A 19944-nucleotide genomic window follows, 5' to 3' on the forward strand; every position below is an offset into this window, starting at 1 on the left:
CGTTTTGAGATCAAATGCCGTTTGTTTAGGTTTTTGAAATGAGAATTTGTCAAATTATTGTTTGTGGCAAAATAAATTAAAAATATCTAAAAAAACGGGCTAATTATAATGTCTGCGATTGGAATTGATTTAGGAACGACATATTCCTGTGTTGGTGTATGGCAGCATGGTAATGTAGATATAATAGCCAATGACCAAGGAAATCGAACAACGCCTTCATATGTAGCGTTTACCGACACGGAGCGTCTTATTGGTGATGGTGCTAAGAACCAAGTGGCACTTAATCCTTGTAATACAATATTTGATGCTAAACGTCTTATAGGAAGAAAGTTTAACGATCCCAAGATTCAGCAAGATCTCAAACATTGGCCTTTTAAAGTAATAAATGATAATGGGAAACCAAAAATTCAAGTGACCTTTAAGGGTAAAACTAAACTGTTTGCTCCAGAAGAAATTAGCAGTATGGTTCTAAGTAAAATGAAAGACATAGCTGCTTCCTATTTAGGAACTACAGTAAAGAAAGCAGTCATTACTGTTCCAGCTTATTTTAATGATTCCCAGAGACAGGCTACAAAAGATGCTGGCGCTATAGCGGGTCTAAATGTTCTACGTATTATAAACGAACCAACCGCAGCAGCTCTTGCATATGGGTTGGACAAACATTTAAAAGGTGAAAGAAATGTCTTAATCTTCGATTTAGGAGGTGGTACTTTTGACGTTTCCATTTTAACCATTGATGAAGGTTCCCTTTTCGAAGTTAAAGCCACCGCAGGAGATACACATCTCGGTGGAGAAGATTTCGACAGTCGTCTTGTTAATTTTCTCTGTGATGAATTTAAAAGAAAGCATAAATTAGATCTAAGCTCTAATCCTAAAGCTTTACGTCGCTTACGGACTGCAGCTGAAAGAGCGAAGCGCACTTTATCCTCGAGCACGGAAGCTAATATTGAAATAGATGCCCTACACGAGGGTATAGATTTCTTTGCTAGAGTGTCGAGAGCAAGATTTGAAGAGCTCAATGCCGATCTATTTCGAGTAACATTAGAGCCCGTAGAGAAAGCCTTGAATGATGCCAAGTTAAGTAAGAATTCCATTAATGATATTGTATTAGTCGGAGGTTCAACTCGTATCCCGAAGATTCAATCATTATTGCAAAATTTTTTTAATGGTAAAAAACTTAGTTTGTCAATAAATCCTGATGAAGCTGTTGCCTATGGAGCGGCGGTACAAGCTGCTATACTGAGTGGTGAACGTCATTCCAAGATTCAAGATGTCTTACTCGTTGATGTCACGCCACTATCCTTGGGCATCGAAACCGCTGGCGGCGTTATGACAAATATTGTTGCCCGTAACGCGAAAATTCCTTGTAAACATTCACAAACATTTACAACCTACTCTGACAACCAGCCGGCGGTCACGATTCAGGTATACGAGGGCGAAAGGGCTATGACCAAGGATAATAATTTACTTGGAACTTTTGATTTGACTGGCATTCCATTAGCCCCACGGGGTGTACCTCAAATTGACGTATCGTTTGATCTGGATGCCAATGGTATTCTGAATGTGTCCGCTAAAGAAAATAGCACAGGAAAGACTAAGAATATCGTCATTAAGAATGATAAAGGGCGACTATCTCAAGTTGATATAGAACGTATGGTACTCGATGCGGAGAAATTTAAAGATGATGACATGAAGCAAAGAGATCGTGTGGTAGCTCGTAATAAGCTTGAAAGTTATGTTTTTGGCATAAAGCAGGCGATTGATGAGGCTGGGTCTAAGCTAGGAGACGCAGAGAGCTCTAAGGCCCGTCGAATATGTGAAGAGGTCTTACGTTGGCTCGAAGTAAACGCCCTAGCGGAGAAAGATGAATATGAATACAAAATGAAAGAAGTTTCTGCTGTGTGTGCTCCTTTAATGAAGAAATTACATGGCGTTAGATCGAGGTCCCAACAGAACGCTAGCAATGACGGCCCAGTTATCGAGGAAGTGGACTAAATTGGCGAGTTTAAACCCCTCTATTTGTTATTTTTTTCATTATGAATAAATAGCAATCAGAGCATTTTTATTATGTTCAAACTTAATTGTTGTAATTTTGTGTTTTCGTTGTGTTCTTAATAAATGTATTGAGAAATAAAACAAACATTGATTAGCAATTTCTTTATTTTAATTTAATAACTTTAGAAATTGTTCAGAAAGAAGACAATGGTTTCAGCGTCATTATTATTAATATTATGATATGAACAATAATAATTATCGCTATAATTTTATTCCTATATTATAATAATGGAGATAACGCACGTAATCGCCTAGACACTACAGTACTTATGTACAGTTTCATTTGCTACATCATTTTCAACAGAATAATCAAATATAAGAGGCCAAAATACAATTTTAAGGGGACCGCGAATATTTCATTCCTTAGCCAGAGTCTATTTAGATTTACAGATTAGAATAAAACGATGTTACGTTCAAAAAACTTGCGTTTGTCATAAATTTACCGTTTATTATAATATTTTGTCTTGATATGTTAATATTTAAACTTTGAATATAAACAAAGCAACAAATATTGTTTTTATTATAATGTTATTAAAATGTTGAATAAAGAATATCTTCGTTTTATATAATCTGTAACAGTATTGAATGAAATATAATCTGCGAAATTATCAATATTGACAAATTGCTTTGAAATTGAAAACTTATTATCCGTCAACTGGAACTATTATTGTGCTATAAATAAAGAACAATATTCTCAAAATATCCTCGGTACCTACTCAGATCATAACAGTATTATAAATTTATATAAATATTTATCATAAAGCAAAGCTATAGACATCGAAAACTTAGAAGAAAGCAACTTTTGAAATGATATTTATCTCCAAAGAGTTAACATACCAGTTTAAAATGAAGATAATAAATAACTGTTAAACAGCCTAAAGGGTCTCATTATATTGACTATTACTCGCTAATCTTATATAACTTATTCGTTTATATACTTTTTATATAACATCGATATGTATGGTGTTCGGTAATACTAAAAACTGAATAATCGTTGAAAAGTTCATTCATAATTATATATTTGTTTTAAATATTGACGGTTCTTTGCGTTAATTTCCGTATTTAGGATCTAACGTCTATATTCAAGTTAAGTTTCGTCACACTTCAGAATGTCAATAACTTCAATATAATTCCAGACAACACGTGGAATCATTGATTTCTATTTTCCTACTTAACTATTTAATTATCTAAATGTGGCTTTCGTATTTACAAAAAACAATATATAAGTAACTATATACACTGATGCAAGGAGTCTGGTTCCTTTCAATATACACTTACACTATCTCCTATTTAAAAAAAAAAAGGCGAAATAAAAGGAAAGAAAAAGAAAAATAAAACAACATAAAACGAAATTAGATTAAAAGCAAATTTATTGCTAAAAATAAAATAAAAACTATAACCTCAAGCAATACAACATTTGCTTAATTTTAATGTATTTTATTTCTGTCTAGATTTGTACGTTCTCTAAAAATATAAAAAAAATATTACAACTCTTGTTACTCTAGGGACAGAAAATAGTTTTAAGACAGTTGTGTGTCTGCGGAAAATTTCATTTGACGAAGCTTTCTCGTACTTTATAAAATAATATAAAGAAAAAAAAACATAGAACTAAAATAAAAATTCATAATTTAAATGTAAAACTCGAGTAAACCAATTATAATATTTTAAACCTCACCGGTTCATATAAACATAATAATACTTTTCAACTGGGGTTTAGTATAGACCATAGCTTAACTTTACATCTGATTGCACTTCAAATTTTTAACAATTAAATGAACCTCTAGCCCTAAATATCGGCAACGATAAACTTTATTCAATAGAATACAACGTACTCCTAGCCTACGTACATATATACAGGATCGTGGCTCTCCGGCTACATCGATACATATTTGGTATATTTATTTACAATAATCGAATAAAAATTACTAAGCCGTAACTTAAAAATACTCAGATATTTGTACCTGATCAGGGTACCGTCGTGTATAAAAATTAAAGCAAAATGCAACTTTTGTATCGTAAGTTCTCCGCCACACGCGAGACGCGTCGCGCACGGCTGCACTATTTACAGAGTCTTTGGCCTTACAATCGAATCATAACAGAACACATCTCGCGCGGACTGCGGACTGCACGCGGTCGCGCGGGGATCGCTCACTTAGCCTACAATAAATAATCGTCCGCAACACTGCACTGAACCCACGGCCGGCTGGGCCTAGTAGTCCCATCGGTCGTCCTCTGCCTCGGTCTTGATCTTGTCCTCGGGCAGCACGTCCGGAGTGCGCGCGAGACTGCGCGCGTGCGACGCGAGCGAGGCGGGAGAGGCGCGCGAGGCGCGGGAGGCGGGCGAGGCGGCGGGGGAGGGCTCGCGGGGTACTGGTGACGGCTCCACGCGCACCGTCTCCTCAGCCTCACGCCGGAAGTCATCGCTTCTCATCACACAAACGCCGTTGATGATCACCTCGTCCGGATTCCGTGGCTTCTCGTCCTGCCAGTCGGGATTTACCCATTGTGGCGCCGCTGGTTTCCTCCGATTTGAACGACTGGCGGGCGTCGAAGCTGCCTTCGGCTCGTTCTTTGATTCCTCGTCCAGCGAGTCATCTGAACCGAGGTTGCTCTCGACGTCATCATCTTCAAAATCGTCGCCATCGGGCTCCCGTTTCAGGGGCATAGAAAGGTCGAGGCCACTGGTCGGATCCTTGACGCGCTCTTCGGGAGGTAGTAGGCCTCGCCCGATGAGAGCCGCAAAATTTGAGTTTGCCGCAAAATATGGAGGGTACGGAAGCGGAACACCGGCAAGACCCATTCTCTCTTTTTGCAATTCAAGTAGCCTCTGGTTTAAGAGGAGCCGGAACTGAACGGGGTCGAAAGGCGCCGCAGTTTGATCTCGTGCTGGCGGTTCGGCCGGCAAGCCATGCGGCGCATGCTGTTTTAGTCGCATACGATGGTTGTGAAACCAATTCGTTATCGTTCTGGTCGAGAGTCCTAGTTCAGCCGCTAGAAACTCGATAGTGGGTGTGTTCGGGTAAGGATCGAGCGCGAACGCTAATCTCAGGGCCTCTTTTTGTTCCTCTGAAAATAAAACCCGTTGCTTTTTTGCCGAAGGAACGCCCGAAGTGGGTCCCGGTGAGCTCGAATGATAAAATTCTGATGTATCATTGGATGATGTATCTGAAGAATTATCTTGGCCGGGCCCGCTCGATCTTCGCCGTTTATTCGCCTCGCGTCTCTCGTTCTTCAAAGCCTGAAGACGATCGATATTGTGAGCGTCGCTTAGCCACAGTTGCATTCTTATAAACGGTTCTCGGCCCTTGATGCTGAGCATGTGCCAAGGTTTCGGTTTCGATAAAAGCTCACTAACTGATCCCTGCGACAGACCTAGCACGGCTTCGCCGAATATCTTCTGACCAATATTGTTCGCCAAAAGAGCTTCCTTGATCTTTGTAGTGATCGTTTGAGTATCGAGATCCTGAGTCAATGCAGCCATCTCGTATACACTGGGAGACATGTGTTGATGGAGGCCGCGCATCACCGGTGGTTGGTGGTGAGGCTGTGGTGGCGGCGGTGGTTTTCTTTCTTTGTTATTGTTCTCGTGGTGTTGGGGCGGTAATGTTACTGCATGGTGTGGCGGAAATCCAGGCGGCGTGAGAAGGAGGGGTGTGGGCTGGCCGAGGTGACCTAAATGACCCGAACTAAGAAGCTGTTCTTGTTGCATCTTGCTAAGCAAGGAAGTCGCATCTGAGATCATTTTCTGAGTTGGCGGCATCGGCTTGTTCATGTTTGGCGGACAAGCTGTAGAAGATAAAAATCAAGATTTAATAGCTATACTATACTAATCATATATTTTATTAGGAACAAAGAAAAAAGTAAAATAACTTACGAGGAGCTCCGCTATAATTTCCGGTTCTCATTAACTTCTCCGGGGCAATTTTATATTGAGATGCAACCAATTTATGTACAGCGTTGTCGTCTTCTAAGAACATTTTCATTCGGATGAATGGTTCTCTCCCTTTTTGTGTTAGCATGTGCCACGGCTTAGGTCTCGCTAGTAAGTCGCTCACAGATCCCTGTGATAATCCGAGCACAGATTCACCGAACAGTCTTTGGCTTATAGAGTACTGGCTTAAAGCTTCCTTAACTCTCTTGACGATTTCTTCCGTGTTTAAGTTATTAAAGAGATCAAACTGTTGCTGTGTTATTGGCGGAAGAACCGCCTTCATCGATCGCTGTGGTGGCGCGTGGTGAGGTGGATTCGGAGGCTGTGATATGAGACTATTTGTTATCGATGCCATTCGTTGTAACGGACTAGCAGCAGCAGAATTGCTGAAGTCGTCGTTTGGTGTTATCGCTGGAGGGAGTATCGCGTTGCCAAGCGGACTGGATGCTGACGATCCTGTGGATTGTTGTCCAGGCTCTAATTTTGGTCTAACTAATGAGAAAGCACTTCCTGCGTGCCTAATAGCCTCCTCTGCGTCCATAGATCTATCCTTATCACTATCAGTCAATCCATTTATTTTGGTATTTTTATCTTTGGGCAAGGAGAGATCTTGGACCGCTCCAGACCCGTTCATGTGTTGGTTCTGCGCTTGCAAAGCTTGCTGCTGCAGAGCGAGAAGATTAGGAAACGGTGGCATTCCTGGCATATTATGAAGGTTTGGAATGTTGCCACCCGGCTGAATTTTGGCAAGTTCTCGGTGATACGCTTCAAGGGCCATGCGTATGTCCTCTGGTGGCCTCTCCATATGCGGAGGCATACCGCCACTAAAAAAAGGAGGAAACACACTACACGTTAGTTTTAGATTTGCTGCTCTCGTTTAATTTATTAGGAAAAAATATATAAGTTATTAAATTTATATAACGTTAACACAATCTTAATGAGTATGAATGTAATTTAAAGCATACCCAGGAAAGCCTTCACGGTTGTGACGCATGTCTTCCACTCTCCTGGTCATAATTTTTGCCAATTCTTCTTGGTATATACGGACTACCTTCTCTTGGGGAATGTCATCATTTTCGTACTTTTTTAGCCGTCTATTTTGACTGGAATCCTGAAATAGAAAATATAATAAGATTAGTTTGTACCTAACCTACATTCTGATATACAGTTAAAGCACCAATTATACGACACACGACAATATGTATAAAACGGATATTATTTGCTTTATAACGTAATATTATGTTAAGCAAAGTTTACCTTAGAAAAAGGTGATGGGCACTGTGTTCTCGGTGAGCTGGAGTCTTCATTGCTCCTGGAGTCATCATTGTTAGGCTGACCTGTAGGCGTCTTCATCATATGGGAAGCCTCGTTGAGCATATGCGCGAGGCGCTCATCACCTTCACCCTCCGGCCTTCCGAAGCCTGCACCTGCAGAACCATCTTTTGTCCCAACTGGAAGAAAAAAAAAAGCAATTCAGGCAAAAGCAATATAAAGAAGTGAAAACTACTTGAGAAGTTCTACTTGCTCAAAACATAAATAAACTATGCTTGTTATGAAGATATTTGAATATTCTAATACGACGGTCTTAGTTTGTTCTTTGTTCTGACTATTCTTATTTATAGCCGGTAGGCGTACAATAACTTCATCATCCAGCACAATTTTAATTGCGGTTAAATTGTGTTGCACGCGTACTCTCTTGCCAAGTAATAAATAAAGAAGTTATATTCGGTACAATTGAAATTAGGTAGGTCATTAAAGCTCAGAAGTGCAACGGATGGCGCATTAAAGATAATCGTTGAATGGGGCCGGCCACTCGTCGCCTAAGCCAGTAAACCTAAAACGGCGCCCGCGCAACCATAAACAATCGGAGTTACGCGCGAAAACCGCTTGCCATATTCTGGTCATTCATCCCGTCAACATATTGTCCCTGGATTCACAATGAAACGACACTATTTAGATGCCGATGTACGCACTCATTAGTCTAATTAAGACGCGCAATTAATTTTCTCTCGCAAAGTTTTACTTAATCGTTATATCTTATACTCAAAACACTTGATATACAATGAATTTTTACTAAATATGGCTTATTAGTTTCAAATCATCAAATAGATAGTCGTAATAAGAAGTAGCATTTAGTGTGTGTTGTCTATAAAAAGATCGTTGCGAGTAGAAAACATGAAAGTAAAGTCTGGCTTTTGAAAAACGCGATGCAAATTACGTGTCTGATTCCTGGTGTAATAGAGCATTGAAAGTCAAATGATTGGAGCTTATTACCGACCGTTAACTACGACACTAGACGGCGGCTCGTGAGAATGCGAATGGTGGAAACGGCGAGCTGTAATTTGCTTACATTTTTTTTTTTCTAAAACAAACTTTGACACTCGACATCTGTCGGCATACTTTTCGAACGTTTTGGTAGTGTTATTTACAATGCGGTGTCTTAATGGCTCCGAGAAGGGAGCCTTTCAAGACGTATCGTATTAATTTTCAGATCACAAAGACTTAATTGCATTCTTAAATTTTATTTTAAAACCGACAATATGTTCAACGATTCCACGGTAATTTTGTTTATTTTAGATACGACGATTCAAGGAAAAATGTGCTCTGATTAATTCATAATAAAAGGTAAAATGCGATGTAGTTTTGTTTACACATATTGTTTTTATAGGGATGTAAAGAGGGCATAATTTATCGAAACGTAAAACAGTCGATAAGATTCAACTGTCGAAACACAAGATTGTATTTCGCAGTTGAAATGTCTAAAATAAATTTAGTGTGATGTTTAAACAAACGTAAAGTATCAAAACAATTATAATTATATTCGATATAATAGAAACAATTGTTTTTACCAATAAATGGCTAAGTGTATTGATGTATTTGCGTTCTCTAGTTATTGTCATTGCTCGATGTGTATTTGTAGAGGGATTACAGTTTTATCGCGTTTGTAAGCTAGAATAGAGCTAACAGCAGTAAAAATATTTACACTGCCGTTTCATAGATCATATTATGCAGATTTTCTTTGCAACACCGTTTACGCAACTGCGTATTGTCGCAATGGCGCACTCATTTTTTCTCACGTGCCACTTCGATATTCGTTAAGTATGCAAGCGACATAATCATGTCCTTCTATAGACTTTATTTTTTTTTATAAACTCGCTTTTTTTGTGAAATCTCCATTCACAGACTTAACGACTTATGACTAAGAACGTGATACAAATATATTTACAAAGATGGCGGGCACGTCGCAAAGATTACATCTTCATGACCATAATGTTCACGGTTTTCAACTTATAAATGTTAGACAATAACTCTATATACGTGATTTGGATTTATAATTGCCCAGTTTACTTTTTAATGACCGCTTAATTGGGCATTCAATTTTTATGCTTCTAATATTTTAGGAAATAAACTGTCGTTATGACGGGAGATCTCGAGACATGAGTTCGGATTACGTCTCAGCTACGCTGTCATTACATATGTTTATCTTGTAATCACTTGTAATTGTCGGTTTTTTAGAATTGCGAAAATTCATGTTTTCGGTGTTTATTTGTGTGAATTAAAGTATTATGTGATGCTTATAAATAGTTGTTATTTAAAAAGATCCGTTGTGTGAGTGTCGTTACGTCAGCTTTCTTTTTTTTTATAAATATTCGTCTGCAACATAACCGTCTCTGTGACAGAGTCACGCACGCTACAGTCGTTCGGTGATGGAAAACTTTACCTCGAACGGATACTAAAATAAAACCGTTTTGAACTTATTTAATTCGAATGTTACGAGTTATATTTTAACCATGTTTTAATAAAAACAATAAAATGAAGCTTCTAATGATTTTTAACTAATTAAACGTAAAGAAAGTTGACTCGTTTTGATATCAGTAAACCATCTTAGCTTGTCTCGTTATTTAGTGTACCAGAAGTTCAAAATTAGTTTCCATCATAATCCGTTAAGTAGTAAATGAAATAGTAGACATATAATACAACTTAGTTAACGTAACTTATTTAAAAACGCGGACATATCAAAAATATCAGGTCATTGTTGATGAATACGAAACTTCGTTTTGTATTCCAATAGCTAAACTATATAGGTTTGAACTTAATATTTATCATGGAATAATTAAAAGTTCAACTACCGACATTTATTTATCGATAGATATGTATATTCAATAAATATTAAGTTTTCAATTGAGTTGTATTTGATATCACGCGATGTCGTTTATCGTCGTTTATAAAGCTATACGGTTATGTCAATATTCTTTGATCGGAGATTTAAATTTCTGTCATGTAGCGTCAAAATGAGGCCCGAACGGCGATAACCGATTAGTTTATTAGAAATTCACTCGATACAGAGGCCGTCGATAAATTTCAACACACGTCTATTATTGCTTTGATCTTTTAGTAGATGTTTTGATATTCTGTATACGGCACGAGGACAATTACGACGACGTGCTTCGGAATATCGTCAAAAATTGCGCTCGTTACTAGTCATTGTCGCGCCATTTTGTGCGTGTACACAAAATGGCGGAATCTTACTATCGATCTACTTTCGTTTCTTATCTCGCTGCGAGGCTATAAACTATAACACGATACTATCACTAGTTTATTGTGGTCATTACGATGTGCATTTTTGATGGATATTGAGAGTAAAAAACGAGTTCACAATTAATGCCATCCGGTCACGGAGCTCTCGTTTATCGTATTGTTTGATTAAAGATACTTATATATAAAATGTTACGTGTTTTTACTTGGAAGCTATGAACTATTAAGTTTTTATAACGTCAAATTAATATGAATTCTATTAAATTAATAATTTTCCCTCGCCTTTGGTGGTGTTATACGAAAAAGTTTGCAGTGTCTATTAAGATAGTTACTATTTTGGCAATTTAGGTAGATTATCTTTAAACAATTTTAACATTCTTGCTGGCATACTTCTATTGCACCATTATAATAAAAGGTAAGAATTATTTGTTTATGCGACAACGTATCGCGTGCGTGCACGCGAAAACTATACCTTTGTAGCGGTTATTGATTGCTTATGTTATATGAATATTCAAAAGCTTTGGAAAGTAAAGGCGCCCTAAATTATCGTGTCACTGTGACAGTGAAAAAAATATACTGTTAATTTACTTGCGGCACATATCGGCTCGTGGCGAATGGGGAATGCGTATCCGGGATTGTAAATCAAGGTGGGTAGTTGGAGAAAGAAAGGGGTGAGAGTGCGCGTTAGACGTCACGCCGCGAATCGATGCTCATTTGCATTAGAGTCGTCCGCGGAGGCGGACGTCAGGGCCGCTCGAAAGTGTTGCGGGAAACGAAAAAAATGCCCGCATTTGAATTGTTAATGCGATGCAAGAAAATGTTGCATAAAAACAGACTATTGTTAAATTAGGTGCCAAGTATTGTAGGAATAATATTTGATATGATTGCCGGCGCAGCCTCGGCGTTGCTGCCTTTATAAGAAAAAATACCGCTATTATAATACTATATCACTTTTATAACATTTCTCTATCGAAATAGAACGCATAGACGATTTCGAACTCATTAAATATAAAAACCGTTGAATTCCTGTCAATAGCGCGGCTCTTTCCTGCGGCCTTTCCCATGAGTTATTAGAGCACGTTACGTCAAGAATTTCTTTTGTCCGAAGTAAGTTCGGTGCGTGCGTAGGGGCTGATCAGTATCGCGTGCTAGATGGCAATCAGCCGGGGGCAGCGACCACGATTGATTCTAGAGAGCCCGAATGATCGCCCTCAACGCCGGAGCCAGCAAAAACTTCTGTCAATTAAAAACAACGCAAGCCGCTGTCAAATACATTCTTAAATGTTTTCCTATTATGAATTGGTAACTGTTTTTATTTAAGTAACCATACGGTAATCATATCATGTGTTTTATTGTATTTGGAAAATGTGTAGGATAGTGTTAGAAAGCCATACTTACTATTTGATTTTATTAACGGAAACCAGTAGGGTTTAAACTTATCATTACACACATTTTCCTAAAAAGTAAGTAGATAATCAAAGTGTTTGAACTATTATTGCATTGTTAAGTCGAATGTTTCAAAGATGATTAAAAGTACTATAAATATAATTACGGCATCCCTTTTTATACAATTCGTTGGTATTCGTCAAAAAGTCCCTCGAGTATGGTAAAAATGTTAAGAGCGTTCATCGCGCGGACGTCAGTAGTTTGTAACTAGATTCGATAATCAATTTTGCGAGTTCCGCCGAGAACTGCCTCCGCCAGGGCTTCCGAAAGAAAATGAAGAAAGTTAATATTTAATTTTAAAATTGTATGTCATACATAAATCAGAGTTGTAAATATTATAATATTTATTACAAGCGGAATCGTCAGGGAAAATTACTATTAAAAACGCAAATCGTGTAAAACATGTTCCTAAGTCTAAATATCGTGAATTTCCACCCCGTATCGGTCTACGGGGGCCTATCGTGTAACTTTTAACGATAGCTAAGTTTTTTAACGAAATAACGGGATTCTCGTCAACTGCGGACGTTCGTTATGTAGTTAGTCCCACCTGATCGTCTGGTGGCTCTATGTGGCGATAATTGGTTTAAGTTCGTAGTTGAGTTACAAACGTTCGCTTCGAAAATTCGTTTTTCGAAAAAGTTCCTATATTCGTTTAAAAGGGATAATTTGCAGACTGTTTTTATCCGTTTCACCGTGGAACATAATCACGCTACGACGCGGTTATAATTGCATTGATTTCATAGAGGTTTATTGATTGTAAAGGCGATTGATGGCGGTCTAGCACGCGAGGTTCAGTGTTCCCGTGTAGAAATACCTTTATTAGCCGTAATTAAAAGCCCATAATATATATTATCTGTGGAAAGCAAGGCCTCGAAACAGATAGTAAACAATTGTTTCCGTATCAAAATAGCGTATCTGATATTTGTTTAATAAATTTGTGTTTACTTAATAATTTCTTACTTTGCGTCTAGTAAGTTTTGCCAATTGACCTTAATTTCACAATAACAAGTCATTCATAGCCGAAGCATTAATCCTGACTAATTATTTGAGGCAGAGAGCAAAGATGTGAAATGGTCGCTCACAAATCGCGACAAACTGACAAGCTAAACAGCCCATCTCCTGCGACAGATCGGTGAATTATACCACGCATTCGCTTAAGATAGGTGTGTCATTAATTTATCAAGAATACTATGTCAGTATATACTCGGTTGAATACAAATAATCGTCCAAAACTAAAAAGTAATTACAGAGAACGATTAAGAAGTCGCGCCAATATCAACGGATTCGGTCTTTAAATTTGACACTCATTGCTGTGTTGCCATTTAAATCGATAAAATTAATCGAAATATTTCGGGTAAAAGACGTTTGCCAAGTTTATGTGGTTACAATAATTCTCACAGCGCACACTCTGAGTAAATCAACCTTTTCGAGTGATTTACATTGCAATAATAATATCTGTTTTGTTCTCATTCGGATTTCGGGATTCGTTTCAAATACGATCGCTTTTGTGAAATCGAAACGACGTGGGTGGATGTTTACGATAGTGTGGTAGCGGCTTTATAAAATAATTGCCGGTCGACGGACGACGAATAATGTGTCCGTATTTAGAGGAAACATCAAAATAAAGATAACTCAAGACGATAGAGTCGCTACGGTACTTGTAATTAGTAAATATATATATATTACGCATTTTTCGATTCATATTAGTTTTTTATTGTGTTGCGTATGACAAAGCACGCTGTCATATACGATGCCAAAATTCCTCATGATAGCGTCCGCGGCAATTACACCGGACTAAAATAAGATTGCACTAAATTATCACAATCAAGCCATCTCGCTTCTAGCTCACGATAATAAATTCGTTTAAACCGTATCTACATTTTAGTCCTTATATCTAGATTAATTCAGGGCAGTTAGCTTGTCAAGAACATTCGAATAATACGCCCTAGGTTGTTGTCAGTACACTCGCCCTTGAAATTTTAATTTATACTACGAGTTAATGTGCAGAACTGACCACTTATGTGGCAATGTAAGAAGTTTGAGATCTAAGTCATTGTCTTTGTTACACTTGCAATGTTGTCTTGTTGCCCCAAATGAGCCCGCGCCAGGGTTTAAACTTTAAGTCAATTTGCCGTGACTATAAATTTGACATTTTTCACATCTTACGAAAAATTATAAATGTATTTGATAACGAAATCACGATTCAGCAGACGAACGTGTTCTATGAAGTCTGTTAACCTTTACTTAGATCTGATTAAATGACCAAAAAACACGGAACATTTTTATGCATAATGATTACTGCAAAATTCTTTAATATTTCCAAATAAAATAAAGTACTTCGGACGTTATGGTTAGGACGTATATTTATGCGGACGTTAATTACAAGCAATACAATTCTTAAGACAAAATCAACAAGTTATTTTAATCCTAAGTGCAACATCAGAATATATAAATTCACGCCTCGTACCGTAATTGCTTTATTTGTAGCAATTTAACGTAACTGAATTACTTAGACGCGGTAGGTCGCTTGTTCTTAGCTCGTGATTGTTTTTAGAAAAAGTCCTCAACGCCTAATAAAGTTAAGCGAGAAATGTTGACGATATGAAACTCCATATCCTCTGTCCAATTAATACGAGATCCATTAATGCGCTCACAAAGTAAATATATCAGAGGGAATGAGGAGTGAGGAGTGAGCCGCGGTGACGGCGATGCGTGCCGGCTGCCGATACTTCTGTTGACTTTGTGCTTCACGATCTTTGTAAAAACTATAATTAATAAGAGAGTTATGATGTTGCATAGCGGAATATCATAAACAAAGGACAAGTGGGAGGAGAGCGAAGCCGGCTCCGCTCTCTCGCTTTCTCGCTCGAGTCGTTTACGCGTAACAATTACTTTGCCGCTATTATCCCGGACAGTCGGTTAGGTATAAAATCATAAAGTATATAACGAGACACGGTATTATAATCATAAATATGCCCGTAAAGAGGTCTGATTGCTTCGTCGGAAGCCATCAAAGCGGCCGCGGGCCGGCGAGCATTCTTGGCGAAATTATTTCTTGACCCGACGCACTTGCCGCCACTCGACAACAGATGGCGTTACGTGTACATTGTTGGGCGCATACTCCGTTTTTTCGTATTAAAGTTTTTTGCGTTATTTCAGCATAAACGCTCTTTAAGCGGCTATTTAGTTTTTCAAAGGCGCTTTCTAAGTGGCTGCCGTCGGGAGGGTTTTTGCTGGAAATGTCTTTTGTAGTAGGTTGGTACTTAGTAATAATTGCGTCGTAAATTAAAGGTCTGTTCAAGTCATCGTAATTTCATAATTGTCTGCAGTAAGACACTCGTTTGCGTATATAGCCCGATTACCGATATAATCTAATAAGAGTTTGTGAAAAGAAACATTAATATTTCCACTTGCCGCTAGATGGCGTTACTTGGCTTTAACACAATATCGTTAAAATTATAATGTTTGGTATAATATAACGAACAAAGTGTTGAAATTCGATTCCCGGCGGAGTTCACGGGATGATCATCGCGTGATTATCCTTTTGCGAAATTTTGTTGTTTGTTTGGAAGTTTGTGATTTATGATGTATCGAACACTTTTATTTAGCGCTTTCAATATGACGAAGCGCCTCGAATTTTTAGTTTAACTAACGCTAACAACATCATATACCTTTAAACTTACTGTAGGTTTTCGGGTTCGAGAAGTCATTATAATTATACCTACTTATAATTTAAGGCTGTATAAATTAATTCTATAGCGTTGAAGAGCAAACAAAAAAAACAACGAAAACGAAAAAGTATGTTCACTATATCGTTCCAAATTTAAATTAAATTCCCGTCCTGATACATGAAGTCGCAGACTAAAGGGATTTTCGTTCGATGCGTCCCAGTATCCGCAAGTTGCCACTTTGCGATACATTTGCGAGTTAACTTCGCTTAACGCCTCTGACAGTTGTTTAGTTACTGGACGTGACCCCTCTACTCACTAACTTTTTAAACCCGATACAAAGAGGTTCTATAAGTTGCATGTTTTACCGTTAAATTTAACGATTGCCAATTTCGATTTTTAAATTTTTATATAGATAAAAAAATCCGTAGGTATTTTAAATATAATTATAATCTGAATACTAAATTATTGAATATAAACATCGGATTAAACTTTAAGCGAAGTCAGAAGAGCAATGGATAGAAAATTCATAGATAATCTATGCTAATACCGAAACGTTTCATTACACGCAATCTTCCAGCAATTTCAGAACGGACAAAAGCCCAATTGAATATTAAAATTTGCTTAGCGCTAAACTGAGAGCACTAGGGGAGTTTAGAGTATAACATCGGACGCTTAACTTGGCGAGCAAAGCCTTTGCCAGAGTCCTGCGCCCGCCGATAGTGCCCATTGAAAATAGATTTTCACGCTACGCTTGAAGCGCTTTCGAGAGCCCAACTTTGTCTAAATATTGTGCACGAATTCCCCACACGTTCAACCGGACCGCATTTAAAAAACGAACTCGGACTGCGTTCAAACATGGCGACCTTTTTTCGATTTCGAATTCTCGCTTTTTTTTCGCGCCGTAACTTTAAAAAGCGTATCGTGTTTTTAAGTAAGACCTATTTACAACTGTCTTCTTAAATTAGTAATTTATCAATGACGTGTAAAAACACGAGCGGTTTTATGTTGAATCGGAACTTAAATTATCCGTATTATGGTTGATTTTTCAGTTCTATTGCGAATAAAAAGCAAAAATAAACATGTCAGAACACTCTATCACTCGAGCGTATTGCAATAAGAACAACAATTATAACAGCTATAACTATTCTTAATTGGACCGAAGGATTAACTGAATAATTAATACACCAACTTACATTATAGCTCAGTCGGTGTGAAAAAAAGTCAATATCGCTAACTGGCAGTGTTCATTGTTTGATATACGTTGATAGGTAACCGATTTATTTGCTCGACGTTCGGAAATTGAACGTAGTCACGATAGATATCGGTTTAAATTTTATATTAACAACGGATGCGAGCCGGCAGCGTGAGCTATCAGCCATTAATTAAAAATAAGTTGATTTTTTGAATTTCGAATTGCAATTTCTTTAGCAAAGACAGCGTCGTTATTCGGTCACATTCGCACGCGAATGGTTCAATGGTGCTTTTTATAAATGTCAAAAGGAACATTTTCGAATTGATACCTGTCTGAATTGTGTTCTATTTTTAAATAGCAGTAATACAAATGAAAAGGTAAAAGGCACAGACGACTGAACTTATAGATAGTACGTCCGTATAAGTGACGTCCTTTGCATAATTAGAACTTTCTCCGTCTTACGGGCTACTCTGTAATCAACTGGCAGTTTTGGATGAAAAAGTTAATGGTCGCTCATAGGGCAGTGCAGTTTCCGCCTTGTGCGCTAATTAATAAACGTGTTTTTTGCCCTTTTTTCCGCCTGCTTCTATTACAAATTGTGTGGGCGGTCGCGCGTAATTGACTTTATTGTGCATGCAGTAGGTACATGCGCGGCTTATGTGGGCTTTTTTCAATAATTAATAAATTGCGAATTTGTCACGCTTCAATAGACAAATGTATGCGAAGTAAATTAACCGAGATCCATTATTCTTTATTTACAACACATTAGGACATGATTGATCGGCGCTATTACAATCAGTCTACTACATGTAATTAAACATTTTTTATTGTACTTGTAAGAAGCTGAGAAACAAAATGAACGATTAAACTACGCATTTTAATGTCGGCTTTAAATGAGACCGTAACCTAATCGATATCGTAGTAACCGATACATTGCGTAATAGTAATTTTGAGAACACTGTTTTCGGCACAGTAATAGATGATTACATATCGGCCAAGCATAAACGTGGGACCGGAGGAACAATGGTATCGCAACACGGGACAGCGGCGTGAGAACCGGCCGTTTGTGAAAATGCCGGGAAATGACATGTTACAGCAATTGTAATGAGCGAGCCCGTGTTACCGTAACTTAATAAGGGTTTATTGAGATTATAAGAAACGGATTGATTTCGAGACAAAACAGAAACACACATTCGTCTACTTTACCTAGAATAGCTGAGTGGGCGTTTAATCTGTTACAATGGTCAATTGACGATTATTTAAATAAATCCAAACGTGGTTTTTGAGAATAGATGTATTTAAACTCAAGTAAACCTCAAACTATCTATAAAAAACTCGTAGCACGATATGCATCTGATAAGGTCATTGAAGCGATATTTATTAAATTAAACTTCCGTTTATGTAACTGATCAACAAATGATTGTGATACAGAACTCAGTTTTGATAATTTGATGGATAAAAGTCGAATGGAAAGTGTGGAAGTATCAGATATTGAAGAAAGTATGTCTGTCGATTCCCACGCCATATTGTTTTCCGTTTCCTGTTCCAATCATCATGGAACGATCAACAAACAAACGAATTATGAATAATTTCACTTTCCAATACACGCAATTTTACTTACAGATATCGAAGAAACAATCGACGTGACAAAGTATTCGTCCGTGAAAACGTAGTTTTTTTTATGCTGTAGTTAGGCGGACGGGCAGATGGTATCTAGACACCACCACCCATAGACATAGGCTCTGTCAGAAATACTAACAATTCCTTACATCGCCAATACACCAACCTTGGGAATTAAGAAGTCCCTTGTGCCTGTTCGCCTTGAGAAAGGAACACAATAATACTCATATTACTGTTTGGCGGTAAAATATTTACCAGACGGACTGGAAGAAAGTTCTACGATCAAGAATACATAAGTTAAAACATAAACACGAGTTTAATCTTTTGATTCTATAGAATAATAGCAGGTATTTTAAAAATAGGCGAAAATGTACCCCAATTATCTGTCCAATCTATTCGGGTCCTCAATGAGAAAGGTTAATGCATGCCATTGTCTGCGCCATACATCCATTGTTACAAGTGTGTACACAGTATTACGATTCTTTTAAGCCCTTGTTCTGTATTATCTGTGTAGAGTTTTGGAGGTTATGTCAATTCATTAATACGCCATTATTGGTTTTTTGAAATTGGAATGACACGTTCCTTCTCGGTATTTTAAGCTGGGGATTCGGTGTAATATATCTAACGATTTATTCGTTTTGTACGACTCTTTTTTTGTTTGATATTATGTTTATTTATACTTTATGTAATTACCTTAAGTATGGGAAATTTGAACGATAAATAAACGTCAGCTAAGATGGCGAACTGTATAGGGAGATATATCTATGATCTAAATTTAAAACAGGTGATACGGCGGGCCCGTCTAGCCGATATATTAAGTAGTACTTCTATTTAATTTGTCTTGTATTTGAATATCTTTGATGTATGACGGTGTATTTATTTTAATTTAATTTTCGAAGTTAAATTTGTCTTATAATACATGAAGGTTTAGTACGAAGCGAAGTGGACCAGGTCGTGTTGTCGAGGTGTATCTTTATTGTAGTGGTGTGATTTCTACAGATTGACATTTAATCAATTATTGTATTTGTATCATTAAATAAAACGAAACGAAACGTTTTTTTATTCATTTTGTAAAGAACTACGTAGGGAGAATAAATAAAAACGCTCCTAATTTTTAATCCAAAAATGTTCCATCTAAAATGTCAACTTTTCCCAGAGTTTAGAATCACGATACGTAATGGCAACATTTGTTTTGCGAGCCGAGCGGGCTAGGTGTGGCCAGTTCCTTCCCCATTGTCTCCCCACACTTTTGTCCGTTTGTCTACTCGTTTGTCGAGCTTGCGAGCGATCTGCATTGTAATACGGAGCCACTTTTTTACAATTCCTATCTTTTTTTGACAGCAGACGACGAAAATTATAGCCGCTTTATAGATCGCCGTATGAAAGGCTTGCATGGAACATCGACAAGTTATTATATTTATACGTTGTACGAAATATTACTACGATAACGTTTTAGTATCGTTTTTTAAAAAGTAAAACGAAATAGTGGGTGG

General features: G+C 37.6%; 2 protein-coding genes across 5 annotated transcripts in view; one reads left to right on the plus strand and one right to left on the minus strand.

Annotated features, from left to right (window-relative positions):
• Positions 1-38: 38 nt before the first annotated feature.
• Positions 39-1996, plus strand: LOC125071871 (heat shock protein 68-like). Its single transcript, XM_047682289.1, has one exon. It carries the CDS (start codon positions 109-111, stop codon positions 1993-1995), a length of 1887 nt encoding a protein of 628 aa, XP_047538245.1. The 5' UTR covers positions 39-108; the 3' UTR covers position 1996.
• A 1512-nt stretch (positions 1997-3508) lies between these two features.
• Positions 3509-19944, minus strand: part of LOC125071869 (homeobox protein cut) — a 134779-nt gene continuing 118343 nt past the window's right edge. For 3 of the 4 annotated variants that reach the window (XM_047682287.1, XM_047682288.1, XM_047682285.1), the window contains 4 exons: positions 7244-7437; positions 6952-7097; positions 5930-6831; positions 3509-5841 (listed from right to left, as the gene is read on the minus strand). In XM_047682287.1, coding sequence (XP_047538243.1) covers positions 4265-5841; positions 5930-6831; positions 6952-7097; positions 7244-7437 — 2819 coding nt within the window. In that variant the 3' untranslated portion in view covers positions 3509-4264. The remainder of the gene's footprint in view (positions 5842-5929; positions 6832-6951; positions 7098-7243; positions 7438-19944) is intronic. The other variant, XM_047682286.1, reaches the window with a different exon arrangement.

This window comes from Vanessa atalanta, chromosome 20 (genome assembly GCF_905147765.1).
Source record: "Vanessa atalanta chromosome 20, ilVanAtal1.2, whole genome shotgun sequence".
In the NCBI taxonomy this organism is placed as follows: Eukaryota; Metazoa; Arthropoda; class Insecta; order Lepidoptera; family Nymphalidae; genus Vanessa; species Vanessa atalanta.